General features: G+C 35.2%; 2 protein-coding genes across 4 annotated transcripts in view; both read left to right on the top strand.

The window, feature by feature from the left end:
* LOC108914445 (sperm-associated antigen 6-like) overlaps positions 1–2,397 on the top strand; it is a 32,997-nt gene extending 30,600 nt beyond the window's left edge. Inside the window, exon 9 of the mRNA XM_018720269.1 lies at positions 2,062–2,397. Coding sequence (XP_018575785.1) covers positions 2,062–2,370 — 309 coding nt within the window. The 3' untranslated portion in view covers positions 2,371–2,397. The remainder of the gene's footprint in view (positions 1–2,061) is intronic.
* Positions 2,398–5,066: 2,669 nt separating this feature from the next.
* On the top strand, positions 5,067–12,044 carry LOC108914438 (RE1-silencing transcription factor B-like). 3 transcript variants are annotated; one of them, XM_018720258.1, is made up of 3 exons: positions 5,067–5,434; positions 7,002–7,984; positions 10,683–12,044. In XM_018720258.1, the coding sequence occupies exons 1-3, from the start codon at positions 5,297–5,299 to the stop codon at positions 11,362–11,364; spliced, it is 1,803 nt and encodes a 600-aa protein (XP_018575774.1). In that variant the 5' UTR covers positions 5,067–5,296; the 3' UTR covers positions 11,365–12,044. The 3 variants fall into 3 exon arrangements, with proteins under 3 accessions (XP_018575774.1, XP_018575776.1, XP_018575775.1); XM_018720260.1 differs by lacking the exon at positions 5,067–5,434 and adding an exon at positions 5,444–5,585; XM_018720259.1 differs by lacking the exon at positions 5,067–5,434 and adding an exon at positions 6,481–6,554.
* The last annotated feature ends 36 nt before the right edge of the window (positions 12,045–12,080 follow it).

Genomic DNA, 12,080 nt, shown 5'->3' with positions numbered 1-12,080 from the left:
GGCAGAAAACAAGCGATAAGATCTGTTACATTACATACATACAATACATTATACAGGGTGTCTCATAATTAGCTGCCAACCCTGAACAGGCCGATTCTATGATCAAAACTAAGTAAAAAAGTTCATATGAACATGGGTCCGGAAATGCTTCCTAAGGGCACAGGGACCCATTGAAGAGGGAGGAATGGAAATCATTTTTTTGCAATATCTCTCAATCGCGTTGTGATAAATGAATGAAATTTGGTATACACAGCTAAATTTTGATGAGCAATTTGATGGACTAATCCATTTATTTCCACAAGGTCCATTGGGGTGGGTACGGGGGGGCCCTTGGTACTTTGCGTGTGTAACTTTTTCATCTTTGACTTTTTAACAAATTGGACAGCAAATTCCGTTTTCCCGAACTGTTTTACGTTAAAAAGGTACTCTTGTTTCAAATCGTTATCTTTAACGGTTTCTGAGAAAATCGCTCTTGAATTAATCCCACTTTGGTCAATTTCATAGTAATTTAAACAAAAAAAAATAATAATAATTTTCCTTTCCTCTCTTTTCCATTTAAAGGATTAATTTTTATTTAATTTAATTTTTTATTATTATTTTTTTATTAAAATTAGATTAAATTTAAACAAAAAAATTTTTTTTGTTTAAATTACTATGAAATTGACCAAAGTGGGATTAATTCAAGAGCGATTTTCTCAGAAACCGTTAAAGATAACGATTTGAAACAAGAGTACCTTTTTAACGTAAAACAGTTCGGGAAAACGGAATTTGCTGTCCAATTTGTTAAAAAGTCAAAGATGAAAAAGTTACACACGCAAAGTACCAAGGGCCCCCCCGTACCCACCCCAATGGACCTTGTGGAAATAAATGGATTAGTCCATCAAATTGCTCATCAAAATTTAGCTGTGTATACCAAATTTCATTCATTTATCACAACGCGATTGAGAGATATTGCAAAAAAATGATTTCCATTCCTCCCTCTTCAATGGGTCCCTGTGCCCTTAGGAAGCATTTCCGGACCCATGTTCATATGAACTTTTTTACTTAGTTTTGATCATAGAATCGGCCTGTTCAGGGTTGGCAGCTAATTATGAGACACCCTGTATTGCCAAAAAGTTTTAAGAAGTTAATTAAATATTGTTATAAATTCAAAAAATTTGTGCATAAACATTAACATCAATGTTCATTCAATGTTTTGTAATTTAGTTGCAGTACATTAGTATTTACGCAGCACATAATAAAAATGGATTGTTAAAATTAGTGTACTAAACAGATTTCAACTTATAAAAGTCTTGTATTTGAGTATGGCTTGATATAACAAATATTTATTTTGACTACATTGGAAAGAGATAAAGAATAAGAGATTTCGGCTTTTTAGAATTCTTAACAAACCATATTTAGGTAGGTTTCGTATGAAAGAATTAAATATTTAGCCTATAATTGATAATAAATAAATTCATTTAGTACCACATCAAACACTAAAAATCAAAATAACTCAGAAACGCACAGGAATTTCGAAACAGAAGAAGGGACATTATTTTTGTAAAACTGTATGTAGATAATGAAAATAAGTTTTTTTAAAAAATAGTCATTGGCGTAGAAGTTCTGTTTAAGAAAGGGGTTAAGCACCCCCTCCACTCCGCCACTGTGCAAGTTTTTGAGCATTCTTATCGCTTGTTTTATGCCCCTTAATTAATAGGCATTATCTCCCAAACATGAAAAAAATCTAAGCATTCGTTTATAAGTTACCCATTATAATGAAAATTCGAGAAAAAAAAATTATATTCAACACTCTGTATCTCGAAAACGAAGGCTTCTACGACATATGTTTATAGGAACTTTTCTTTTTAACAATATGTGTTCTATATCCTGTTAAAGTTTGTCTACAAAAAACTGACTGACCCTGTGTACATAACCGTGCGCATTTCTTTTTCCACGAGGATACTAATAACGCTTTAAAACATATTAATCTTGTTTACTGCTTTTTATGAGGATCCAGTAGATAAAAACTAAAGACGCACGCGTCAAGATTTCATATTGCGATGCACTGATCTTTTCCAGGTGTTGCCGCAAGACCCGAAAGCCCGCCGCCTCTTCGTGACCAGCGGCAGTCTGAAGAAGGTTCAGGAGATGGACGCCAAGCCGGGCACCACGCTGTTCGAATACATCAGCGTCATCAACTCCTGCTTCCCAGAGGAAATAGTGCGGTTCTACTCTCCAGGTTACCCTGAAAGCCTGTTGGAGAAGATAGAGCAGTACACCCCGCAGATGATGACGGTCCTGAGAGAGACGAAGGTGGAGGACGATCACATGCAGACGGACACGGAGGAAGAGACGTCCAGCGATGAGGGCAACGACGCGCGCCATTGAAAAACAGAGTTTTATTTTTACGTATTTATATCTGTTTTTTACCAGGTTTTTATTAAATAAATTTAAAGTTGACGCCGAGTTTGTTTCGGGAAAGGGGATGGGTAAAATCGAGTGGTCTTTTTTTCAAGGTCGGTTAAACTAAATCAATAACAGTAATTTTTTGTTAATAGATACTTATAAAGTTTAGATTCATTGCTTGGCCTAAATTTTTAAACTTAAACTACCCAAAATCGCCAAATAGGCAACCAGCAATACATTTTTATAGATTTTTATTACACAGTTTGTCTAAATATCAATAATTAATATGAAACAAGTAGAAGAGCTTACAAAAAATACCACCTAGAAACAAAAAATATGGTGATATAGGAAAAAAATTCTAAGTTAGCGTGTTTTAACCTAAAAAATCCATAAAAATAAAAAAAACGGTTTTTCGTTAATAAAAAAAAAACTTTAACTCCAATCGAAGTCGACATATAGGCCAGGAAAATAAGGTGGGAAATGACTATTTCGCGACTTTTTGTTTCGGCAAGTTGAATTTATCACTATAGACGCAAAATACAATAACATATTAGTTTCCACAGTGATAAAAATGTGGGGAAGATTGTTTACAGGGTGGTTAATTCTATAATTTTTTGTAAATTCACGTTTTTCGCTAATAACTTTTTTCCGTTTATTTCCACGAGAAAACAGTAAAGTACTTTTTTTCGTCTTCAAGAGACCTACAAAACTAGCCTTCGAGCGTCAAAAAATATAGATTAGATCAAAAGTTATAAACAGAAGACGTTTATTTATGACATTTGAATTAAACATTTATAAACTGCGTTATTATTACCAGAACGTTTTGGCATCGCATCCTCTCATTCCTTATCACTGTCTAATAACTCACACGAAATCTGGAATAGGTAAGTTGAATAGTTTACACGTTATGGCCTTATAAACAAATTAACTAATTATTAGTCTGGACGATCCCAAGGATCTTCCACAATCGCACTGATTTTTTTCATGGTAGATTTCATAATGATACATTGAAATCTATAATTTATTTTTAAATTTCAAATTAGCAACCTGGACCTTTTTTTTAGCCTTAGTTGCAAAATGAAATATACGACGCACGAGCGTGATATAGTTATATATTATTACATATTCGGAAAACTTATGCAAAGAGCTTTAAGTTAAAAAAAATCGTCAAGATTTGTTGAAAAACAACGGAGTTACAGACTGTCAAATATATCATTTTGCAATTAAGGCTAAAAAATAAAACAAATTTCCAGGTTGCAAATTTGAAATAAAAAAAAAAATGATGGATTTCAATGTATTATTATGAAATCTACCATGAAAAAAATGAATGAGACAATGCGATGCCAAAACGTTCTGGTAATAATAATGCAGTTTATCAATGTTTAATTCAAAAGTCATAAATAAACTTCTTCTACTTTTGATCTACTCGTAATCAATATTTTTTGACGCTTTATCTGCTCCAGAAGGTCGTAGAGCAACGTTTATTTTTTAAATTCGCCTAAAAATGCCCGCAATCGATTCCTGTAACAGACATTATCGAGAAATGAAGGGAAAAAATGAGCCCCGATTCGTTTCTCTACGACTATTCGTCGAGCAAGAAGAGCCGATTTTCGAGATGAGCTTTTTTTCGAAAAATCGACATAACTCGAAACATTTTTAACATTTTTTAATTTAAAAAAAGGCACTTTTTTTGCTTGCAGAGAGCTACATTTACAGCAGGTAACAAGTTTCAAAACCTTAATTTGCAAGAGATACAGCAATAACAAAAAAAGTCGATTTTTGACGGATTTTTCGATATATCTCGAGTAATATAGCAATTGATATATTTAAAAATATGAATTGATAGGTTGTTTTAATAGCTACAACATTCTTATTTTATTTCTTATTTAACTTATTTCGATTTGAGTTCAAGTTTTTTTATAAGCGAGAAACCGTTTTTTTTACTTTTATGAATTTTTTAGGTTAACTTCGCCGTTTATGCACCACAGGAAAAAAAACACTATCTTTCTTAGAATTTTTTTTTCCTATATCACCACATTTTTTTCCAGGTGGTATTTTCTGTAAATTTAACATTAGGCCGCGACAGATTGATTGAACTATTTTTATAAAATGGAGTTAGCTTGAAACTCGAATTACTTTTTGTTGTAAAGAAATTTGTAATTTGCCGCTTTTGAACAAGCGCCAATCAAAAAGTTACAACAGTGTTCTGGTAATTAAAAAGTGTTCTGTTATTTGTGGGCCATAGAGCATAAGTACAGTCTATCTAAAAGTAATTAAAGAACCTAAGAAAAGGCATTCTTCTTTGGATCTCTGAGCGGAGGAATGCCTTTATATCTAGTTCCGATATTTCCAGTTAATTAGGAAATTGTTAAAAATATTGTTTATTTCGTGAAAAAAATTCTGAACGGGTGGCACCACTGCAATAGAATTCCGACGACGATAGTACGAATATATCTGTTTTTACAATTGTTACAAAAATTGTTGAAATTTGTTGCATCTATTACATCTGCTACAAAATTGACTCAAGCACAACTTTTAGTACGACCCTCGTACATCGTAACATCGATAATTTAGAATCCACGGTTGACTTGATTCCGACGACTAAAGTTCTATTATATTTTGTGACTACAGTCGTACAATCACCGAGAGATGGCGTACGCTGCGTTTTCCATCAAAAAGTGAATTTTTTGCAAAGCAGATATACTGACACCCAACAAATTCGCCCGGTCTGTGAAGTCTGCGTTAAAAAATGACGTTTAAAACTCGAAAACCGTGCCAATAAATAGAACGCTCGCGGGTATGGCGTTTGTTTACTTCGCAGTAAAAAACTTAGGTTAGGCCAAACGCCAACAAACTGTCAGAGCCCCTCTGACCTCGCCTTTGCCAGTTCAGTTGCGTTTAAAAAAAAATGGACGGGTTCGCGGGTCATCCTCTCATCTGCAGGGCATGCCTCAGGATCGTGGAGAACAAAACCCAAAGTTTTGGGTTCATTGAGGATGCCAATGGGAACCTGAAAGATATGATAATGTGTTGCGTGCCAGAGATGGTAAATAAACATTGCACTAAGCATTTTTTTAGATCCGCATGTCGCTTTTTATGTTTATAGCCTTGTGTAAGATGCGATTAATTTTTTTCTAATACCCTCAATTTATTTGTACCGGTGCCACCGCTATGACAAAATATACTCTGCAAGAACGGTTAGTATATACTTACATTTTACTTTCATTTGAAAAAAAAAAGAAAACACTATTATGCCACTACCTCAATTTTAAATATGCATAACATCAATTTGATAAAAAAATGTATTTTTAAATTTTAATCAAACTCCTCATATTTTTTTCATTATTTTCAATAATCTTTTAAGATATGCTTGCAAGATTCAAAATTATTCATCACTTTTAATGTCTACAACATTATTAATTATTTTTTTTAAACTTGAAAATAATGTTGGCATGATTTATTTCCATTTCCAGTAAGAAACTTTGATAATTTGCAAAAGAAAATAAACAGAGTATGTTTAAAAGCTATAAAAATATAAATATAAAAATATATTTTTTTAATTTTTATTAAATTTTATTTAGAAATTGTTTATTTTGTTTTATAACTGTCAGTTCATCAACTATAAATGCCATGCACTTGTGTGAAAAAAGGGATGGCTATTATTATGTGACACACAGGGTGATTTATGCCAGGAGGAATTTTATGTAAAAAAGACGAAATACAATCCTACCATACTTCATTCTTCAGATGTGATATATTTCAAAGAAAAATTACAAAAAAAAGTAACAGTGGGTCATGTAAACAAAATCATTTAATCAACATAAGGGTTATACAAAAGAAAACACATTTTTTATATGATAGGCAGATAATTAATAATTATTATTTACCAGTTTTTGATTCAGTTTTAGTTATTACCGCAAAAAGGTACAAATTTTAATTCACTTCAGCAACGAAGAGTATAAGAATTGCTGCAGTCCTACAAGCTTCTCAAAACTTCACTTGGAGTACTTCCCACAGAGAAATGTTGAGAACAAAATTCCAATTTTTTATAGTTCCATTGTGTAGTCTGACAAAGCTACTTTTACCAGAAATTGAATTCATAACTAGTATGGTCAATACAAAATCTTCACACATTTAGGAGGCACAAAGATTTTCTATTAAGCATGGTATGATATTTCCAAAAATCGTCTATTACCAATACAAATTCTTTAAATGCCATCTCATATCTACAATTATTGAATAACCCGCACCGGCACATGCTGCAAAAGCTGTATTTTAATGGAAGGTGGATAGAAAGACACTGCCCATTCGAGTGGCCTGCTAAAACACCACATCTTAATCCACTGGATTATTATTTCCAGGATCACAAAAAAATAGTTTACTCAGAAGAAATAAACAATGAAAAAGAGATAGAAAACATTATTATTCGACCATAACCTTTTATATAAAATAATGCCTTTTCTTGTGCTATCAACCTTGATATCTGCAAAACAAAGCCCAACTCATAAAAGTGGTCTCTCGTCTTTGCTTAAAATTGCATTCCGAAACCTACCCTTATATTTTTGCCTACTGATATAAACCACCTTGTAAAATTTACCTCTTTTTTTTTTCAGGACACATACGTATCCTCGAACCCCATCATGTGCTTTCCCTGCATACAACTGCTGGTAACCGTCTACAACTTCAAGACGAGATGCCTCAACACGGAAACGATCATCCGTTCCTACATACAGAGGCATAATCTCTCAGAATACAACCACGTAAGCCTAAGTTGCGTCGTCCAGGAACTTATCAGGTTAAACAATTATTTCAGAGACGTCCAACATAGAAAAATCGACGGCGACAAACCGAACATGGAGAATTGTCCTCAAAATGCGAACGGCATGCCGAGAGTCCCGTGTGGGCCGCCTCAGGGCATACCCGGATGTCAGCTTAGGCCGTCGGAAGGTCAGGCAGTGCCTATGGATCATGAGAGTGTACCAGGGGGCCGCGTAATAGAACCGAACGTTCAGGGTGTGAACGTAAACGTGAACGGAAGTCAAATTGTAGCAGAAAATCAGTTTGTTCCTAGACATCGAGACGTGGAGGAACACAGAGGGGTGATGCATGGCCTACCAATAAATTCGGTACTATTAAGAAATCAAGACGGCACGTTGGAATCTAGAAACGTAACGAGAGATGAAATTGTTCCAAACTATGACACATCAAATGAAGGATTAGAAAATCTAAACGCACAGAACTATCAAAAACCTATAGATTCAGTTGTTCAAAATCTTCATTGTAGTGAAGTAGAAAATCAAAATGCATCAAGTAACGATTTAGAGGGGAAGGAGAGGGAGAAACAAGACAAAGAATCAACGACAGCACAACCTGAAGAAAGTACTGACGATACTACCAAAACTGACACATCTCAAGATAATGTTACGGGCAGTTTTGCTTCGAAATCTGAAGTGGAAAAAGGCCCCATAACAGAAAACAGACCAAGACTTATAATAAGGATATGTAAGAATAAAATAACTATTCCCCAAAATAAAAATGAGAATTTAAACGAGAAGGAAAATGAAAAGATGGACGTAGAAGTCAACGGGACAGAAATGTTAGTATTTTTTTCGTCATTTAATTTGATTTGAAACGTTACTCTTGGTTCCCTTAATTTTTGTATTTGAAATTGTCAAGTTGTTACAGAAAAATGAGGCTACTTGAGGCTCATACAGAGTGTTTTTGATGGGTTTGACATTTAAAATTTAACACAAAAATTAAAGGAATAAACAAATTACTTACCATTTGTTCAGAGTTGTTTCCAAGCGCTAATAAACATGCTTCACGTCAATTAAAATTAGTCCGCATACATGCAGATTCGCAAAACGACAAGTTTCATTTAAATTGTACTGACATTCTACGTACATTAACACCATATCTGCTAATTCTTGATCAAAAAACATTTTATATGCCGACTAAGTAATACTGCAACACGCAACGCACGTGCACAAGATGCACAGGGTCCACTTACATTTATGTTAATTTAATTCTTATTTAGTTTTCTCGAAAAGAGTAGCATTTAGACCATCCGTTGCTTAATAAATGGTGCACGTTTCTATGCCCTCTATCATCCTTTTTAACATACTTATTTCAGAAACACTGTATGTCTAAAAGAAAACCAAATAATAAAGTCTCAAACACCTATATTTGTCACAACTAGTTTTGCGCCAAAATTAAATAAATTACTAAATTAATACAAGTATTCAAGAATTGTCAAATTACTAGTTTATACGAAGTACACCCATTTTAGCGATACATTTAATATACAGGGTGGCCAAATGAAAACGAAACAACCATTTTCAGGAACTGCGTCAAGATTGTAGAAAAATGCTCAGACCCGTCGATTTTAGATTAAAGGGGGACATTCTTTGTTGGTATTTTTGACTCCGCCACTTTCACCCCCAAAATATTCAAATGCAATTGGGGGTTGAGTAATATTTCTCTTGAAAGCTCTTTCAATTCTCTTTACAACAGACTTTAAATTTTATAATTCCGCCCAATACTTATTAAGAATTTTTATTTTAAAGTGAAACTTATGTACAAACAGTTAGTAACGGTAAAAATGTCAGTCATTCGAGTTAAGTAAGTACGCCAATGGTATAAATTTAGTATTTCTTGCGTTACATTGGTTTTTGGCGATTTGTTATCACTTTCGTAAAAAAAACACAATTGTAAAAAACAGAAATTAATGCTATACACGCAATGAATGTAAAATTAGTTGATTCCAAATTATTTTCTAGTATTATTTGGAAACGTTGGTTGGTAGTTTATTTAATTGTGTTTTTGAAAATTACACTATGGTTTATTCTATTGCGGAAAGGGTAGATATCATTTCGCTTTACTTTATGAACAATAAATGTGCGAATAGAACAGCTCAGCTATTTAATGAACATCAAGATCGACATGTCAGGAGGAAGTATGTTCTAGAGTTACTAACAAAATTTCAAGAGGCAGGGAACGTAGCCAATACAAAACGAGAAATTGAAAAACCTATAGTTAATGAAGCTAGTGAAGTTGCAGTTTTGGGACAAGTTCATCTTGATCCTACATTAAGTATGAGGCAGCTGGCATCTGTGTCTGGGATCAATCGAACTAGCATATAAACCATTTTGAAGAAGAATAAATTCCATCCATACAAAATACATTTAGTCCAGGAACTTCATGAGGATCATTATGACCGCCGTTTGTAATTTTGTGAAATAATGAGTGAGCAAGCAGGGAACGATACACAGTTCCTTTTTAACATCTGTTTTTCTGATGAATACAGTTTTTTCTTGAACGGGAAGGTAAATCGTCACAATTACCGCTATTGGTCCGATTCAAACCCAACAGTTTTTCACGAGGTGCATACACAGCAACCGGAAAAATTAAATGTATGGGCTGGAATTTTCGGTGACCGGCTGGTGGTTCCTTTTTTTCTACCTGATAATTTGACTGGCCAAATATATTTCCAATTACTAGAAGACGCTATTGACCCTGCCTTGACTGATATTATTGAAAATGTTCGAGAGTATGATGAAGATCATTTGATTTTTCAACAGGACGGTGCTCTTCCGCATTATGCGTTAATTGTCCGTCAGTATTTGGACCAACGTTTTCTACGGAATTGGATTGGGAGAAGAGGCAGCATTGAGTGGCCTCCACAATTATCGGATTTATCACCCCTTGATTTATTTGTGTGGGGATACCTAAAAAGTAAAATCTATAAAACACAGACAGCGTCGCTGGAAGATTTGTGTCAAAGAATCGTCGGCGAATGCCATCGAATCACTCCGGAAATACTTCGGAATGTGCGCAAACGTTTTGAACAAAATATTTATTCTTGTATGGAAGCGGGCGATCATCAGTTTGAACATTTAATCAATTAAGTAGTAAGTAAGCAACTAAACATAATTTAAATTTTAAAATGTAAATTTTTTCAAAGTATTGGGCGGAATTATAAAATTTAAAGTATGTTGTAAAAAGAATTGTAAGAGCTTTCAAAAGAAATATTACTCAACCCCCAATGCCATTTAAATATTTTGGGGTGGTGCTTACCCTTGTTTGGGGATGAAAGTGGCGGAGTCAAAAATACCAGCAAAGAATGTCCCCCTTTAATCTAAAATCGACGGGTCTGAGCGTTTTTCTACAATCTTGACGTAGTTCCTGAAAATGGCTCTGTATCGTTTTCATTTGGCCACCCTGTATAAGTATTACTTGTGAGAAATCATATCAAACGTTATAACAAAATACAAGCTTCTTTTTTTCGTCCCCAGGCCTCCGCCCGAAACCGACCCCTTCGACGCCTACCAACCGCAGGACGACAACGAACTCTACCAGTGTTCGAACTGCACCTTCGTCACCACCCACCTGGATTCCTACGTGATTCACAAGAACGTATGCGGCTCCGAATTGACCGAGAAGAAGTGCCCGCACTGCTCCCACGTGACCAACCGCCAATATGCTCTCAACAAACACATAAACACGATGCACACCAAGTCCGTATGGTACATCTGCGACAGCTGCCCGTACCGCAGCACCGACTCGTCGTGTCTCCGCAGACACAAACGTAACGTGCACCCCGAGCGACTCGGGAACGACCTCATGTGCCAGATGTGCTCGTACCGCTGCACCACCGAGTACCACCTCAAGAAACACATGCTCAAGCACACGGACAACGCGCCGTTGCAGTGCCAGTTCTGCTCGTACTCGACGAGGGACAGGAGCAACTTCAGGAAGCACGTGTTCATCCACAACCCCACGCCGCAGGGCTGCGAGTTCTGCAGCTACAAGTGCGTGTCGCCGTATCAGATGAAGCTGCACCTCAAGAAGGCGCATCACGGGGTCGGGATGGAGGACGTGGATTGTCGGAGCGAGGTGAGCATCTCCGAGGTGGTGCAGGATATCAGCGCCGCGATAAAAGAAGCGAAATGCTACGCCACGCAACCAACGGAATAGTTTACGATTTTTTTTTGTTTCTGTGATACGTTGATCTGTCGATTGTTTATTGGGATTAAGGATGGCGGCTTGTTCGTTGTTTAAGAAAATTACCGTGGCGAATGGACACCCGTGGCTCTTTTTTAAGTTTATCGGTAACTACAAGTTCGTTTATCATGAAAGATGTTTATGTTTTCTAGAGAAAGTTATTTATTTTCTGTTGTATATGTGAAACTTCTATTAAAGGTATTAACGTTGACAACGCTCCCAAATTTGAAAGATCTCTGACCTCGATAACTAATAACTCTTAAATTTATCTCGATACGGTTTTGCTTTCTAACCACACTATTTTACCAAAGCTAAATATCTTTTTCTTTAATGGAAAAAACACTTAAGTGTAATCCTAACAAAGATTTTGATCCTTCCAAACATTCCACACAATAATGCCGACAATACTAAACGTGTACATTGCACCATTACGCCAAAAGTTTACGCAATCTCCGGAAAAAGAGTTATTAGTAATCAAAGCAGTATACCAGTTATATTTCTTCTATTAAACGGTAATAAATGCTGAGGTATGTTGTAGAAATAGTGTTAAAATATATATTTGTATAATGCTATTTGTGTTCCAGTTTTTAATATCAAGAAACCTGTATCAACCCAAGCTGTAGCATTTGTAAAATAAAACCGTGCAAAATTCATGCTGTGTTTAACTTACCCATGTATTTTACATATCA

This window comes from Anoplophora glabripennis, unplaced genomic scaffold, assembly GCF_000390285.2.
Source record: "Anoplophora glabripennis isolate ALB-LARVAE unplaced genomic scaffold, Agla_2.0 scaffold772, whole genome shotgun sequence".
In the NCBI taxonomy this organism is placed as follows: domain Eukaryota; kingdom Metazoa; phylum Arthropoda; class Insecta; order Coleoptera; family Cerambycidae; genus Anoplophora; species Anoplophora glabripennis.
Note: the sequence above shows the minus strand (reverse complement) of the source record. Positions and strands in the feature narration are given on the sequence as shown.